At 28.5% G+C, this 18,838-nt stretch overlaps 1 protein-coding gene across 5 annotated transcripts in view; it reads left to right on the top strand.

Moving 5' to 3' along the window:
* LOC123296662 (anion exchange protein 2) overlaps window positions 1-18,838 on the top strand; it is a 92,127-nt gene that overhangs the window by 62,803 nt on the left and 10,486 nt on the right. For 4 of the 5 annotated variants that reach the window (XM_044878231.1, XM_044878232.1, XM_044878229.1 and 1 more), the window contains exon 3: window positions 3,434-3,932. In XM_044878231.1, coding sequence (XP_044734166.1) covers window positions 3,434-3,932 — 499 coding nt within the window. Of the gene's footprint in view, window positions 1-3,433; window positions 3,933-13,423; window positions 13,480-18,838 lie in introns of those variants that run through there. The other variant, XM_044878233.1, reaches the window with a different exon arrangement.

The raw sequence follows: 18,838 nt of genomic DNA, 5'->3' as shown, positions 1-18,838 counted from the left end.
TTCAATTTCTACATACATAAAACATGTTCTTCTATGTATAAAAAGGACTGAACTAATATTGTTCTAAGTATCTATTCTCGTATTTATTTTCATTTTCTTTTGTTTTGCAAGTAGAAAAAAATCTATCAAAGCATATATATAAAATAATAATAATACATGTATACTAATAAAGTATTTTGTTTGTGATCACAATACCATCACGATTGTCGCAATAAGATTAGCTTAGCTTGTTGTCGTCTATTTTCCATAAAGCCATCCAATGACACAATAATAATATATTCTTCATGATCAGTATTACACTCTGTTTTCTTTCTGCTTTGCAACAAACAGATAGATTGTTTCATTTAATTTCAATTTGTATTGAAATGAACACAGTATATTGTCAAACGTTTATATACGCCCGTGAGATAAGAACTACTTACTCCACCCATTTTTGCGTGGAATAAATAGTTTATTACCGCACACATTTTTACTTCTCACTGCTTTTCAGCCAATCAAACTGACCAAATAACTGTCAAAATCTAAACTAAAATAAAGACTAATGTGTATGGTCATCGCCCTTGCGTAAAATGCGTAAGCTAAAGATAGCCATATTAAACTTGGCTAATTCTTGATGCTCGTCAGTGTTGTTTAAATACATTCTGTCTGGCAATGAAACAAAAACTTTTGGGAACATTTGAAACCCTTTTTATACATTAAATGCTCTCACCAGTCTCAATGGCCATTCAACGCTCGATTGCCAATTGCTTCTTTGACTTCCCATAAGCCCCATATCTCCAAACTTAACTACCGTTGCAGCTTCAAGCAGAAAAATTTCTCGTAGATAAGGGTGGAGGCCAGCACTACAAGGGTGGTTTGCAGTATCTTTTTACATTTTAGCTCAAGGTGATTGGTTTTACCCAAAATTAGTGGGTATCGAAAAGAATTCCAATTAGATCGGATCAAATTTGCTTGTGCAAAATTAGTGGGTTTCAAAAAAAATTCCAGTAAGATCAGATCAAATTTGCCTGTGTTATCAAAAAAATCAAATTTTTTAACTTTGTGACGTCATCGGAATCCAAAAAATTTAATTTTGCTCTATCAAATCCAAATTTTATCCAATTTTGATAAACCAAGTATATAATCCTACTAAATTTGGGACGTTCTTTTCAAATTTGTTATCAAAATTAACCTAGCTCTAATAAACTTCAAGAATGTGGAGTCCTGGTCCCGGAATGAAGCAAATAAGTGATAACTAGCGAAAAACTTACATCACAGCTGGAAATTATGGCCCAAAATTAGTGGGTTTCAAAAAAAATTCCAGTAAGATCAGATCAAATTTGCCTGTGTTATCAAAAAAATCAAATTTTTTAACTTTGTGACGTCATCGGAATCCAAAAAATTTAATTTTGGTCTATCAAATCCAAATTTTATCCAATTTTGATAAACCAAGTATATAATCCTACTAAATTTGGGACGTTCTTTTCAAATTTGTTATCAAAATTAACCTAGCTCTAATAGATTTCAAGAATGTGGAGTCCTGGTATCGGAATGAAGCAAATAAGTGATAACTAGCGAAAAACTTACATCACAGCTGGAAATTATGGCCCAAAATTAGTGGGTTTCAAAAAAATTCCAGTAAGATCAGATCAAATTTGCCTGTGTTATCAAAAAAATCAAATTTTTAAACTTTGTGACGTCATCGGAATCCAAAAAGTTTAATTTTGCTCTATCAAATCTAAATTTTATCCAATTTTGATAAACCAAGTATATAATCCTACTAAATTTGGGACGTTCTTTTCAAATTTGTTATCAAAATTAACCTAGCTCTAATAAATTTCAAGAATGTGGAGTCCTGGTCCCGGAATGAAGCAAATAAGTGATAACTAGCGAAAAACTTACATCACAGCTGGAAATTATGGCCCAAAATTAGTGGGTTTCAAAAAAAATTCCAGTAAGATCAGATCAAATTTGCCTGTGTTATCAAAAAAATCAAATTTTTTAACTTTGTGACGTCATCGGAATCCAAAAAGTTTAATTTTGCTCTATCAAATCTAAATTTTATCCAATTTTGATAAACCAAGTATATAATCCTACTAAATTTGGGACGTTCTTTTCAAATTTGTTATCAAAATTAACCTAGCTCTAATAAATTTCAAGAATGTGGAGTCCTGGTCCCGGAATGAAGCAAATAAGTGATAACTAGCGAAAAACTTACATCACAGCTGGAAATTATGGCCCAAAATTAGTGGGTTTCAAAAAAAATTCCAGTAAGATCAGATCAAATTTGCCTGTGTTATCAAAAAAATCAAATTTTTTAACTTTGTGACGTCATCGGAATCCAAAAAATTTAATTTTGCTCTATCAAATCCAAATTTTATCCAATTTTGATAAACCAAGTATGTAATCCTACTAAATTTGGGACGTTCTTTTCAAATTTGATATCAAAATTAACCTAGCTCTAATAGATTTCAAGAATGTGGAGTCCTGGTCCCGGAATGAACCAAATAAGTGATAACTAGCGAAAAACTTACATCACAGCTGGAAAGTATGGCAAAAAATTAGTGGGTTTCAAAAAAAATTCCAGTAAGATCAGATCAAATTTGCCTGTATTATCAAAAAAATCAAATTTTTTAACTTTGTGACGTCATCGGAATCCAAAAAATTTAATTTTTCTCTATCACATCCAAATTTTATCCAGATTTGATAAATCAAGTATGTAATGCTACTAAATTTGGGTTATACTTTTCAAGAATTTTCCGTCGATATGCCCACAGTGCTAGAACAGCCTTAAAAGAATGAAAATTGAATAATAGTTTCAATGAATTTAACTAAGCTAATAACGAATATTTTTGTATGCATTTTATAACATTAAATTACTTCCAAAAATTTCTTACATTAGATAAACATATATTTTTAATTTACGTTAAGTGTATATCCTGATGATGTACTTCTATTCCCGGAATTGGGTACAAAGCTATTTTGTATCACTAAATTAGAGAAAAAACAAAAGTTTTCGCAAAATTTTCTAGTTTTTGAAGCGTTTTCTAGAAAACATTTTTGCCCTCTCTCGAGGAAACAATGATGATTACGAAAAATGTTAACATAAGCAAAACTCAAAATTTTAATATTACTGAAAACCATGTAAATATTTTAAGCAACATATCTCAAAAACTATAAGACATACGGAGCTGTGGGTTGGCTTCAATTGTTTCAAATTTAATATACTTTAAAAATGATAACAGTAACAATTGTCAAAAGCTCAAAGTCAAATGCTCAATTTTTTTTTTTTTTTTTTGCTTGCAAAATATTTTTTTACACTTTTCTAAGGGGTCCAAATAACATACCAAAAAATCACCTTTAGATCGCGTCTTACGATTTTTTTTGTAATTTGACTGGCGTATTAGTTTTTATTTTCATTTCATTTAACTAATAATTTGATTTTCTTTTCCAGTTCATCGCAAGAAGAGCTACCCACATATGCATGCACCATTAAAAGCAATACATTCACGCTCAATGAAACGTCGCATCACATCACCACAATTAAGTGAATCTGAACAATCTGTACAAGATAGTCCATCGTTTAATTTACAACAACATTCACAACAGCAACAATCATTACTATCATTCTCAACAACAGACGGGGGCGTTGGTGGTGATGGTATCACATCATCACCACCAATTAGCGTTATTACACCAATATTAACCAGCCCCGATGGTGGTGGAACGTCATCAGAAACTGCAACAAATGTACCAGAAGATGAGATATTCAGTTCTGGTTCAGAGGTCTTACAGATTGGTAGCGATAGTCCTGTGTTAGGGTCACCACCTGATAAACGTGTACAATTTATTACTGGATGTATATCGGATATACCAGAACATTCGGATGATAATGGTGTTGGTAATGGAAAAGTAGATGATGGTCCTACTGGAAGAAAAAATCGAAGGAAAAGGTAAGTAACTTTTAAGCCATTCTTAAACTAAGTGTGAATTTAGAAAACAGCTATCGGCACAATATTCCCCTCCAAAAAGTAAGGCTATTATTTTAACAAATAACGTCTCTAACCATGATACCAATAATACAGTACTTAAAATTTAAAAATCTTAGGAACAAAAACATTCAGCCCATTTGATGGGTTAAGTATTTTTCAAAATAACTCCGAAATTATAGCTTTTGCTACAGGATTTTATGCGATATCTCAAAAACTACTTATCCAATCGTTAAATGAAACCTACCAAGTTTCCTAAAATTCTGAAACATACAATTTTTTATGATTTTTTCGATTTTTTCAAGTTGTTCGCCTTAAGGATGTACGAGAGCCATGGCAATTTTGAAGGAAAGGCTTGATTTTTTTTTTAGGAAGTTGGACTAAATCTAAATGAATTAGGATAATTTTTGCGGGAATTTCCCGATTAATTAAATATATAAATAGCTTCAAAAGTACGCCTATTTAACATTTGCCTTATGGGAAAACTGTAGATGGAGGTTATGTTTTCATAGATTTCTTCAAAACTAGTCGGTGGACATTAAACAAAAACTATTTAAATTAAAGTTAAAACCTTAATATATTATTGAAAACAACCAAAAAAACCCGCTGTGCTCGACTAATTAAGGATATTAAGACAGTTTTTTTAAATTTTGTAAACACTTGTATACAAATAATCCATAACAATAATTTATTCTCGACCTTAAAACTAATGCTGATCATACATTTGACTATCTACAAACGTATTCCTTTCTACTTTGACTTCTTTATACGAATAACCTTCAATTCTTTTACAATCTTGATTCTTGGCATTGATTACTATTATATTCTAAGTGATAAAATAATCACACTTTGAACATACTATCGAAAAATTTCACTGTGTCTGTCTAATAATAATTGGCTGTATGTAATAAAATTTCACAGTCCTATTCATCTATTGGCATACGTAATTAGTTGTTCACGTGAATAGTTTTATTTTCGATATCAACACATGTATCTACATTGTTATGACTAATATTTCAATTTGTAAACCGGGTGCTCAGACAATTTATACACATCGTTTAAAACGCAAAATGTTCTGCGAATGTGAAATTTGAAATCGTATATCAGTAAGTCGAGCATGTAGGATCGATTATATATGTTCTCAGCTTCCTGTGGCTTATCGCAGACTCGTTCGTAAGAGAAAGAACCACACTTAAAATTAGTTCGTTATAAATATAAAATAACTAAAAACTTTTGCTAGAAACATTTTTTAAAAAATGAATACTAGAAATTTATTGTAAAATAGAAAGTTTTTAAATCGATTTCAGCTATGCGTTTTTAAAAAAAAAACTGTTCCCACAAGAGTTTTAGTTTATTTTATTTTAAAAAAAAAAACTGATTAGGCCCCTGCCCTGAAGTCGATTTCAATGTATCTTTCATTAACATATGAAAATGCACGAGAAGGTCTTACTTCAATCAAAATTAAAATCGATTTCCTTTTCAAAATCTTTAGAAGTACGCAAAATATGAGCGTTTAAAATTCCTAATTTAAAAAAAAGAGGGAAAAAAGAGGAGATATAGGTCAGTGACGTCATTTTCCGATATTCTCATAGAGATTACATATAAAACTTTATTCTTAATCTTAAATCCTTCATATTTTCGAAGTGATTGGTGTTATCCAAAAATTGATTTCACACGATGTTTTGGCTGGATAACGATTTTGAAATGAGAAGCAATAAAAAAATTTTCGAACAAAGGCCCTTTACGAAAACGAGTCTGAGTAAGGTAATTTTATTGGGAATAGGAAACTGTTAAACGTGTTTAATCGATCCAACTTTGCCAATTTATTATTAACAGCAGGTAATAAGTTTTACATTCATCGAAACATCGTTAGGTTTTTCTTTCAAATACTTATTCCCGTTGCTGATAGAGATACAATGTATTTAAAATTGTATTGAAAACATGCTCAATAGATTCGTTATAGGCGTTATTCGTTATTCTCATAAAAGAATCCAAGTTTTACATTCAACTACATATTATTTTGGATTTTAAATATAAAAGAGGGTTACCGGCAGTCTGAGACACTCGGTATACTTACTGTTTGTTTTCTTTTTTTAGTTATATAATGTTTTGAGGTGAATAATCGTATATTTCTCCACCGATCTTTAACACAATCTTTAGGCACTTAAGCTAGGTGGGTCAGTTTTTAGAAAATTTGCAAGCATTTTAAATCAACTTCAAACAAAAATAAAAAGTTTGTTTCAAAAAGATTTCAGATTCCAAAATTAATAAGAATTCTCTAAAAAAATATGTTTATCAAAAAAAAAAAACTTTTCATTTCCCCAATATTAACCGACTCGGTGGCCGTGCGAGTTAAAGCGGAATCTACTGTACTCGTTTGGCTACTGATTGGGTGGTTGTGGGTCCAGGCAGCGGCAGTCTTATCTATTATAATTATAATTAATAGGGCGGTAACTTGATCGCAATGCCGTCGCTTGGACAAGAACGAAGTAACCGACTGTACCCACATAAAAAATTTAATTTTACGTATGTATGTAGTTTAAAAATAGAATAAAAGATTAAGAATAATGATGTGGGTGGCCTCTGTTATGGATAGATATCGGAAAAACGGAGGTTAAACCCTATACATACTATACATATATTTCCCCAATATTATCATAATTTATTGTTGTATTGGAATCTTTATTATAGAGAAAGAAAACAAACAGATCGAGAAAATAAAATTCGAAACGAGAAAATATCTAACAAAAGATGATGAGAAAAGACATTTTTCTTTTAAATTTTGAGTGTAGGGGTAAGGATTTTTCATAACTTAAAAAAGCTCCGATAAATATTCGTTAATCAAAACATTTGGAGTAAATGGTAATATTTGATTCAACAAGCATTATATTTTGCATATCGGGAGACAAAAAAAATTATTTTAATTACCTGAAACATTCCAACTATGTATTTATAAAAATGTAAATACATTCCTAGCAAATAAATATCAAATTCTTGACCTTATTTATTATAATAGTAATTGAAACAAAATGATTAAAACTAATTCGTTTAAGTTTCGAGAAAAGTCATTCAAAAACAGTTTGCCAAAGGTCACAAATACAATTAATACATTAAGAAAACTCAGTTAATTATCGATCGAATGAGCTTTTATCAACACAATCGTACCATTTCAAGCGAAATATATTACTATTGTATTATAAAGTTATAGGAACTACCTACAAGTGTTTAAAAAAAGTAATTAAAAAGAGAGTTTTGTATTGTTTTAGAAACAGCTGTTGGCGGTAAATTAAAATTGTTACATTTCTTATATAATGTTTTAGCTAAAACAATTTTAAATTACAGAATTAATAAAGTTATTTTAAAAAATTATGAGCGAAGTAATCACATAACTTCCGTTTTGTTTGCAAAAAATAAACTTAATGAATTCCTCAAAAAAAAAAAATAGAAACGTTTTGTCCCAGTATTTAACTTATATGCTTGGTTTTAAGATGATACAAAAACTAATCCTATTTTTCGATAACTTATCTTCGATATAATCTTGATGAGTTCATAAATTTGTTTCGAATAATGTGGATAAGAAGATAAGTTCGCATTCGCGGGGGTAAAATTTTTCTATTCAATTTTTTTGCTTAGTCTTTCGAGAAATGTTTCTAAACAAGAATAATGTAATTGTTCAAAAAAATGAAAAGTTTAGAATGTATCACTCCGTAATTAATCTGAGGTTTTTTGAAAGTATTAGGAAAGATTACAAATTTTGACCAAATCAAAACATTCATTTTTTATTCAATTGTTTTCAACTTCGAAACTGAAAAATGTAATTTTTTGAACATTAGAAATTATTTGCAGCTCGAAAAATCAAACCAACCTTACGAAAAAATAAAAGCAGATCTTTTTGTGTAAAATGGCGCAAAAACCTACAATAAAATTCATTTGCGTGAAGAAAAATTTTAAAAAAGGAATTCGGATCAGATTCTTATCCGGTGCGCTTTGCAAAATTGAGCTAAAAAAATTTCCCCGGTGAATGCGAACTTACCTCGTTTAAATCAAATAGCTTCAAATCTTCGTAACTCATGGAAGTAAAATTTCATTTAGTCGTTTTGTTAAATAATTGTAATTATTCTTCATTTATCTATTTAAATCGATGGTTCTATGAAAATTTAATTGTTTTTCTTTTCTTAATTTGTATTCTTTTATTCTCCTAATTATTTTAACAAATTCCGTCTTTACACTAATTTAAATTCCTTTTTAATTTTTATGTATTTTAATTTTTATTTCGGAAAGAAAACGAAAAATTTGAAAAAATTAAAAATTAACAAAAAAAATTAAATGATCTCACTGGAATTCGAATCCGAGAGTTATTACTCGCAAAGCAAAAAAGGATAATTATCACAAACAAATACGCTGTTGATTTTCCGCTTTTCTATATATCCCAAATAACCCAAATTGATCGCAGAATGTTGAAATTTTGGATGTAGGACTATTCCTTCTAGTTTTCACTTTTTGGAAAATGACTTCTGATTGGAATATACCTAAAAATTTCTGGATTTCAAATACCTACTATATTATACTTTGTGATATTTAAATAACCGAAGCATTTCCCGCCCACACAGATTAAAAGCTTGGTTTTCCGAGAATTTTATAACGTTTATGTCATAAACTTCTCGATGCTACAAGTCGTTGTTTCTATTTTCAGCCATCAAAATTAGTATTTGAAAAAATCTGACAAATAAATAATGACAAAATGTTAAAATGATTATTATTTTTCTGATATTAACACAATTGTGCTAATGAATTTATTTTTAAAACCTGATGTTAATTGTGTTAATAATTTGATAGTTTGTAAAAACAAACTGTATGGGATAACTTAAATTAGGTTTTTGTTATGTTTACTTTTAATAACATCACCAAATAATAATCGTAATTTTAATTAGTTCAAATTTTCTATGGAAAATTTCCTGCTGGGTATAACGCCAACTTAAATGCAGTTACCAAACTTTTACTAATTTATTCAAGAAAAGTTATGATTAAACATAAATATACGTATTTGATATCAGAATTTATAATGAGCTTACTAAGTAATTTTAAACTAAATAAATTGATACCCTAATATTAACAGGTTGTATCTGAATTACGCTGCGTTATTTTAGAATTGTGAACCTACTAAAGGGTCACTACAATCTTCCGATTTATAGCCATTAAGTAAGTTATTTTCTTTAACTGTATGGCTTATTTATTGCATGTCACCTCGATAATAGCTATCTATAATCGAGACATTATGTATTATTTAAAGTTGAGAAATATGTTTATATAAACTTTTCCGGTTTTTTCGAGCGATAGAACACATGTCTAAACAAGTGAAAACAATTCATTGACTGACAGATGAAATTAAATAAAAGCTCGTAAAATTGTGCCGCATAATTCTGAATATCCTGTACACATAATATTTATAACAAAAAGAAAAAAATGCGAATATAACGGATAAGAACGGAATAATTTAAGTTCATATGTTCAAATTCTATCAATTCCATTTGTTTTGGGTGAAAATAATACAAAATTCATTGACATTGAACCGTATGATTTCGGTACAATCAATTTAAAAAAGAGGAGGGGGGGAATGTCTTTTGTTTAATCTTTCAACAATATTAATAATGATAAACAGTTTAAATAGCATATACAGGATATTTAAACAGTTACTCTTATTATGTTCAAATGCTTTAAAAGAATTTACAAAAGATTTTTTAAATATCACTGAAATTTTTTACATATTAAAAATTATACAGGGTTATCCAAGTTATAGATAATAATCAATACACTTATCACTCAGTTAAAGATGCAATTTGACGGTATGAGCCAAAAATCATTTCTTATTATAGGCTTATGAGGATAAATTACAAAAACCAGCGAGTGAGATATGATTGTGTTATGATCCGCTTTACAGAAACAATTATTGTGCCACTCATTTTACTGCAAATACAACAACGTCTTATGATGCCCTATCTATACTTTGGGTATTGCGTGCCAAATTTCCAATTCTTCTACGCAGCCGTTTTCATAACATTAATATCCTTTTTCAAAAATTCTAAAGCTTGTAAACAGAGAGGACGTTTTCCCGACGTGAATGTTAACGTTATCCTACCATTTGATAATGTACTGATGTTATAACTTGGACCACCCGGTATTTATTATTTAAGTATTTGTACAATCAGGGAAGGTTAAACTTATAGGTACTAAATATTTTTGTTAATTTCCTCTTTTTACGTTCATTATATGATCACATTTAAAAAATAAATAAATAAGAACACTAATAATTACTTAATAATGATATGTCATTTAGCTTTTTAAGAACATTTAAAACGTATTTAACACAATTATTATTATTTTAACATATATATAAATTCACAGAAACTATTCTATCTACTTCACTTACTTACCTACTAAATGTACTTAAAACTTTTTTTAATAAATATTTATCCTATTTATTTATCTAGTGCAGTTTTTAGTTTTTAATTTATGTGATTATTATTTAAAAGTGTTCAAGAATCAATTATTTTTTATAAATATTCAATAAGTGCATATTTTAATAATTAATAATTATCTATTTGTAAATAACATTTTTATTCATTAATTTTTTTTTAATAAATTTTAATGCAGTCAATTCGTAAGTTAGTATAGTATGGTGATAAATCTATTTTAGAAATAAATGGAAAGTGAAAAAATTACACATCGGCTGAGAATCGAACCTCGGACTTTTAGTTTTCGTGGTTTTTGGTCATGTGGTCGATGTGCCTTATTTTTCGTTATTCACTATACATATTTATCTTAAGGGCATGGATTAATATGACTCCAAAAATAATTATCCAAATGTAATAAAATTTGGAAAGCACAATTTTAGCATGAAAACGGAGGAGGGAACTCAAAAATGTTTTTAAAAAAATTAGAAATCAGTTTTCCCGTTTTCATGTTAAGATTATACCTACCAAATTTCATAACTGGATAATTATTTTTTTTAATGATCCAATGAAAATTTTCTTCCAATCGAAAGTGTTCAAGTGAATATGGCGAGCATAGATAATAAATATTTATATTATACTAATGTCGAGCCCATAAAAAAATTAGCACTAGGTCTTCGAATATTCAAGATTAAGAAACAGAAACATCTAATTCGAATTTCTTGATATGTTATCCACGCAGTTGACTATCAAATTTCTTCTTTCTTCTTCAAACTTTATTATAGTCTACTTTCTCATAAGAAAATGAGACACCGTAATCTGTTTTTATGTAACTGTCTTATTATACTTAAATTTCATGACTATTAGGTGTTCACCGATCATTAATGAATAATAAATCCACTTAAGTATCAATAATTAATTGATAGGTACTTATTTTTAAATAAAATTTTCATTCATTAATATTTAAATTATTAAATTTTAAATTTAGCTATTTATGTATTTCATCATTAATGCAGTCAGTAATATCCGTAAGTTGATGTCGTGATAAATCAATTTTTTATATTGACAAACTATCTTAAATTATTAACTACAAGGTCAATTTTGAGGGTAATTTAGTTTTTCTTGTCATGAATTAAATATACTTAATCATTAACTTATTTTTCTTCAGAAATAAAGTAATCTTGTAAAAATTTTCTTGGAATGAAATATTTTTTGATTGAATCTTGCTGTTTATTATTTTTAACGATTCTTTATCATTTTGTCTACTGGTATTTTTACGAGATTCTTTATCGATTGGTATTTTTACGAGAAACATTTTCTTCAACTACAAAGTACAATGCAATTAATGATGACATTAATTACAATTAACATAGGCTTATACCTACAACTTTGTGCTTTTACACAACATAACAAAAATTAATCGAACACAACTCAATAATATCGTCCGCGAATATTTTCACAAAGGTGTGTCCCTTCATACTTTTCTAATCAATAATAAACTTTATTATATTGTATTAGTTCCTTATACCAAATTTAATAGTGTATTTCGTATCTGCCGCATGGACTTAAGCTAATCTTAAGAACCGTCAAAAATGTTATTCGCACCTAGCATAAATACAAATCTTCTATAACTAGTGCCTATCACCTTAAATGAATTAGCGAGGTGACAAAGCACAAAGATAAACGGGCATATCACAGCGGTGGTGTTAAACGTCCAGCTGTTGATTAATCACAAGGAAAGAAAAAGATTGTTTCGACGGTAGCACGTTACATGCATGTGATTTTTAATTTTTAAATGAATCCATTCTTATGGTTGACGCGTGATACCATCAAGTTAGTCCGGTTATTTGAACAATTAAATTGAGTTAGTTTGAATATTTATATTCATATTTAAATGTGCCGTAACTTTCGAAAAAAATAAACGATTTTGAAAAAACATTTTAGTGTTGTTAACTTAATTACTTTTAAAATGCGCAATAAATATAAATTGGTCTACCTGAAAATCGAAAGCTGCATTTGCTAAGATGTGGGAGAAGAAACGGTTGAAAATGAATAAATACATGAATTAAATCCTAAGAAAAAAAAAGAGGGTGAAGCATAAAAACTGAACATCCTGTATATTTATAGTATCCAGTTGATGTGCACGGTGTATATGTGGTTCGATTCTATATTTGAAAAATTCGGTTGTACATTCGACGTTTGTATATTCTTACGCGGTTTTATCGGCTCAAAATTTCATGTTGGTAACTGACGGTCTATAATATATTTAAAAATGCCATCGTATAGTAAGCAGATTCATAAACAAAAAAACGTGTGTTGCGATTTTTGTGATAATGTAAGATAAAAAAAGTTTTTGAGTGATTTTGTGTGTGACACCATATATCTCGCATTTTTCATTCATATGGTTTTTTTTCTTCTTTGTTGTCTCACTTTATTTTTTGAATATCACCCTGTAAAGTAATAGTTTTTTAAACTTCAACCACTTCCGGTTTTTCTTAAAAAATATTATTGAATGAGGATTTTATTTAATAACACGTGCCTACCTTAACAAAAACATTGTCATAGAATTCATATTATTACGTTTGCTTGAAAAAAAATAAAAAATAGAAGACCTAGTACTTGACAATATTGAAATCATTGCCAAAATATTTCATCTTGAACTTTTAAAATATGTAATGAATATTGTTGTCATAAGTTTTATAACTAAATAGTCGTGTTCAAACAATCAAAACTTCAACAATGAGACATCGATTCAAAAATTATTATTAATTTTAAAACAAATTTTTAGATAAAAGTATAAAAGAAATAACTTTTTATAAAATGTTTATAAAAAATTGATATAAAATTAATTTATTTATTTTTAAATAATTATTTATTTGTTGAGTGAAGTGTAAATTACTTTTATAAAGTTTAAATGATATTTTATTTATTGACAAATTGCCAATTAATTTATAAATTAGATTATAATTTATTATATATTTTAATAATAAAATAATAATAATATAAAAGTGTAAAATTATGAATCCTGGTAATGGGTCTGATGAACATCATAACGAAAAATGGTATGCATTTTATTATTTTAAATAACTTATGTTTGTTTGTCTTAACCAGATTTGATTGACTTAAAAATTCAAATAATTTTTAAAGTAAATAAAAATTATTAGCGGTCTTTTTAATACTACGTCACATATCATAGTAAATTTTAATGTATTTGGATATTTTTTTAGAAATAAATAATCGAATTCAAAAAAATCTTATGTGGGTACAGAGTGGGTCCACTATTTCAAATTGTGAGGTGGAATCAGATCCCAGATAAAAAACAAATTAATTTAAATATTCAAATTGATGTCCCTGTTGGTTGATAACTTTCGATTTTTCACTATTTCGGGCTTATGGGCCAAAAGCGATCCAATAAGTAATACATGGTTTAAAAAAGGAAACCAAATCTGTTTTAACTAAGGCATAGCCAACTATGCTTCCTAATTTAAAAAAAAAAAAACACAACTTTGGATCATAACTCGAAAACCGATCGTTTTATAAAAAATGCCTTTAGTATGTCAAAGTTATATTCTCTTAATTTTTCAAACAACGACGTTATTCACATAAGTTTAAAAGTCAAAAACTCAAACTTTTGCTTAAAGCTCGACGCCAATGAACTTGTCTCAAAAATAGAGATCGAGAGAATACTATGCATTTTTTCCTATCTCGTTTAGTTATTAAGTTATGATAAACAAGTGGAAACAAACAATTGACTGAGTTAATTGTTGAAATACTATGTATAGGCAGTGTTGATTACTCTATCACATTACACATATACATATACATGTCACACATGCATAACTGATAATTTCATATTAATATATACTATAAAATTTGCATCTAATGTGTGCCCTCGTAATTAAACAGTGATGTTTACAAAAAAATGTTTCAATCGAAAATTGTTTATTTTTTGATAAGGAACATCTTTAATATTCAAACTTTTGTTCTATCTCTAACGGTTTACAAGATGGGTCCTACGTATCCCAGACCCAACTGACTTATGTTGCTCATTTACAAACTCGACGTCACTTTTTACGTCCTGAGTGCGCTGTAAAAATTTCAGCATGATATCTTTTTTTGTTTTTGAGTTATCGTGTTCACAGACGGACAACTGAAAATGGACTAATTAGATGATTCTATGAACACCTATACCAAAATTTTGATCATAGCATCAATATTTGTAAGCGTTACAAACTTGGGACTAAACTTTATATACTATGTAATTTCATGTATGCATGGAATAAAAAGCAGTTTTATTCAAACAGGTGTTGAATTTTAAATAATACCTAACGTTGATTATATACTTGATAATACCAACTATAGAAAAGTCCATGCGAAATTTACTCGTTCATTCGTTACTTTACAAATTATTTCTTATGAATTCGTGTTTTAAAAGAAATCACGAAAAAATTTAATTTTTATTAGTTTATCACAGAAATTTATTTATATAGAAAACATTTTATTTATTAAGATATATAAACTTTGAAGTAGTTCGGATTTTTGAGCAAGTACGGTGAATGTTCACTAATTTTTGCGGTAAATGATCGTTCAAAGTCCATTGATCACAGTTTTGGAGCCTCTTGCGGTGCAAAATTGTGAATTACTTCATTTTAAAATTGTGATTTTTAACACAGTGCCTTATAGAAGAACTCACAATAATGTTAATTGTATAAAAATTAATCGGAGCTTCAAAAAAGTTTCCATCATGAAGAAAATTTATCACAGATTCGTTCTATGCAAAAAAAAAGATTACCTTACGGTTCTTTCAAAAAATAAAACAAAAAAAATCTAGTCAAATTGACGTATAAATTTTATCTTTTACGATATTTTTAAAGCTTTTTATTATACAATAAATATAAATTAGTTGCTAATTTGACTAGTACTATAATGACGGTCGAACTACTTTAAACCACATTTAAAAGAAGTAAGCAAACCGTGCATGCTACAAGTACATCACTTGCACAAAGGTAACTTATTATTGATAAGCGTGTCAAGTGATCCTAGCTAGTAGCCGTTTGATAATGAAAGTTAAAGCAATATGGATGCAAGAATTTTAATTGTCTCTAATACTTGTTATGAATGATGACATGTTAATATTTATGGCATGTAACAGCTGTTTATTAGTCATGGTATGATGTCTAGTTTACACGAGCTTCAAGCTTGTCGTCATATCTTATATCTTTTCTTAAGTTTAAGTTAAGGATGTAGCGCCAGGACAAGTTTGGATAAAAGGCTTGCCCCTTATATACGAAATATATATCAAGGTATACTAAGTTTAGATCCAAGTTTGTAACGCTTAAAAATATTGATGCTACGAACAAATTTTTGGTATAGGTTTTCATAAAATCACCCATACCAATAATTCATAAAATCACCTATAGAATAATGGAATTATTTTCTATAGAGTAATGGAATTATTCTATTTCCGGTTGTCTGTTCGTCTGCCTGACGAAAGCTGAAATTTTTATAGCTTAGTCAGGGCAAAAAAGTGATGTTGAGTTCGTAAATGAGCAACATAGGTCAATTGGGTCTTGGATCTGTATGACCCATTTTGTGAACCGTTTGAGATTACAAAAGTTTAAATATAAAAAATGTTCCTTATAAAAAAATAAACAACTTTTGTTTCCATTTTTCCCAAAACTATAAAAGATAGGGAGTTGAAAATTTGCAAGTAGCTTCAAGTAGTGGTCTTGTGAAACATTTTCGAAAAAAAAAAGTCTAGAAAACACTTTCGAAAACCAAATAAATGGCGGCCGTATAATTAGTTAGTTAGTTTTCTATAGTTAGTTTTTTAAAGTCTTCTAATTTATAAAAAATAATACAAGAACTGACATTCAAAACTTTGGTTTTTCAACAATTGACTCAGTCAATTGTTTGTTTTCACTTGTTTTTTATATGAAGTTGGACTATTTAAACTTTAATTTATTATTGAAAACAAAAAAATTCCGTTGTGTCCGACTAATTAAGGATGTATGAGCACGGAAATAACTTGACAATATAAGACGAAAAGTAAGAATAAAATTTTTCGATATATGGGGTAATTTTCAAAATATCGAAAATTGAAAATTTTGTGTATTTATTTAGCTTTTAATATTTCGAAAACCAAGGCAGATATTGAAAAATTTTGTTCTTATTTTTCGTCTACATTCATGACAGAAAATCGTTATTTTATTTAACAATCAAGCACTTAAAATGCAATTTGGCCAATAAGTAAGCTTTACACAACAAATACAAATTTTATACATATTAAAAATCTGATTTTTTCTGATACACTTTTTGAAAAGTAAAAATCGTAACATCGCGTTTTTTCAAATTTTACAAATTTTCTTCTCGAAAACTGGAGGGCTTAGAGAAAAATTTCTAAGAACATTTTTATTAATTTTGACCACAATTATATGATAAAAATTTCGAAGCGAAAAAATTAGTTTAAACAATTTTCCATTCGAAAAATAATCATGCTCAATGACGGATTTTGCCGGGACTATAGAGTAAAAAAGACCTTACCTAAATAAAAGCATTACTCACTCTGCTAGTACTTTAAAGTCTAATACAACTATATTGAGCCTGCAAACTATTGGATTATCCTATTTATCTGGTACTATATTTTCTTATTTAATTATTATTGATACATTTGATGATTGAACTCTAAATAAAACGATTTAATTAAAAATAATCAGTGATGCATACATTATTAAAATTATTATTCTATCCTGTGTTTATACAGCTATGAAATTGTTTATCATCATTTTGTATGAATACTTATGCTAATGTGGGGGGGGGGGGGGGGGTTATATGTCTATTTATATACTTTTATTTGATGAATAGATAAAATTCTATGTGTACAATTGAATGATGGCAATTCGAGGAAATGAAAAATGATAATTCGAGGAAAGCTAAAAATACATATTATGTATTTGACTAATTGATAATGACACCCTCTATACTATACACCCTCTGTTCAAAGCGAAAAAATATATTCCCATCACCTCCAACATTTAGATTACTAGTTCGAATGATAGTTTCGAATTCCGTATTGAAATCATGCATATTAATGTATTGTTTTATAGGTTTTTAAAACGTATGCAATGTTTCAATTATTCAAGTTGGTGAAAATTAAATTAAGTTGAAGAACTCAAAGCTACGAAGTAATATCACTAGAATACCTAAAATTAAGGTAGTACGAGCGCCAAGGCAAGTTTAGACTTGTGATTGGAAAAAAACCGCACTTTATAATGTAATTTATTCAGGAACAGACAAAGCCTTGAGTACTATAATACATAAAAACTGTCTGATGAAATAATTTATGTTTTTATAAAAATACACTGTGTATTTCTATTTCTAAAACAATAACATTTTCTTATCATTAGTTAAACATTCAATGAACACATGTGTATTAATATATGGCATCTTTGTTACACTATTTTTAATTCGTATGTACACATCTTCTTTCATTAGAGATATTAATTAATGGTGTATTGTAACCCTCAATAGTCTGCTGTAAAGTGTAATTGTTGCCAAAAATAAAAAATCTCGTGTGAACGCAAGTATACAACCTCTAAACAGAGTGTCCCCAAAAAATGTATACGCTGGTGAAATTTCAACAGAATTCACAATTACTTATTTGTGAGATTAATTTGAAGAAGAAATAACAGTCCAAAGTATCCGGAAGACTTTTTTCGGAAGACCTCGTTCATCTGCCGGCTGCACAAAAGAAAGAGGAGTCTTCGAAGTATTAGTAATCTCCTAGAAAATTCCTTTTTCTCTGTGGGAGCATTTCAAGCACAATGTTTATAGAATAAGGCCATCTACAATCAGTAAGATAAAAGCCTTAATTATCACCTGTACCTAGATCACAATGGCCACCAATCTGAACGGACTAAACCGTTCAGAGAATCGAACGTATTTTTCACCAAAGGCGTATTAAAGGATGATTAATTGATAAATTAAACGCTAGAATACATTTTATATAAAATAATTTTATTTACGTGCTTACTTAAATTACAAATTACAACTGTGGTTTTTTTTCGTGAAAGCGTTGATTAGCGTTAATCGTGCCCATATGGATGAATCCGCCACTGTCAAACTTTTACAGTTAAAATTAAAAAAAAAAGATTGTGTTCCTTCTTGTGAGCAATTTTATCGTTGGCGACACACTGTATATTAATATAGATAGTATCGATAGTATCGATATTTACAGAGTATATGATTTAATCACTTTTAATATTTGATATATACGTATAGATGTGTAAAATTTAATTTTGTGTTTATGGAAATATTATAATCGTTGTTAACCATAGTAAATACGAATGAATGAATATTGTAGTATATAAATGTCGAAACATAACGAATTTAATATTACGGTATTGTTAACGTCACTATAGA

The sequence above is a fragment of the Chrysoperla carnea genome, chromosome 3 (assembly GCF_905475395.1).
Source record: "Chrysoperla carnea chromosome 3, inChrCarn1.1, whole genome shotgun sequence".
Lineage (NCBI taxonomy): Eukaryota > Metazoa > Arthropoda > Insecta > Neuroptera > Chrysopidae > Chrysoperla > Chrysoperla carnea.
Note: the sequence above shows the minus strand (reverse complement) of the source record. Positions and strands in the feature narration are given on the sequence as shown.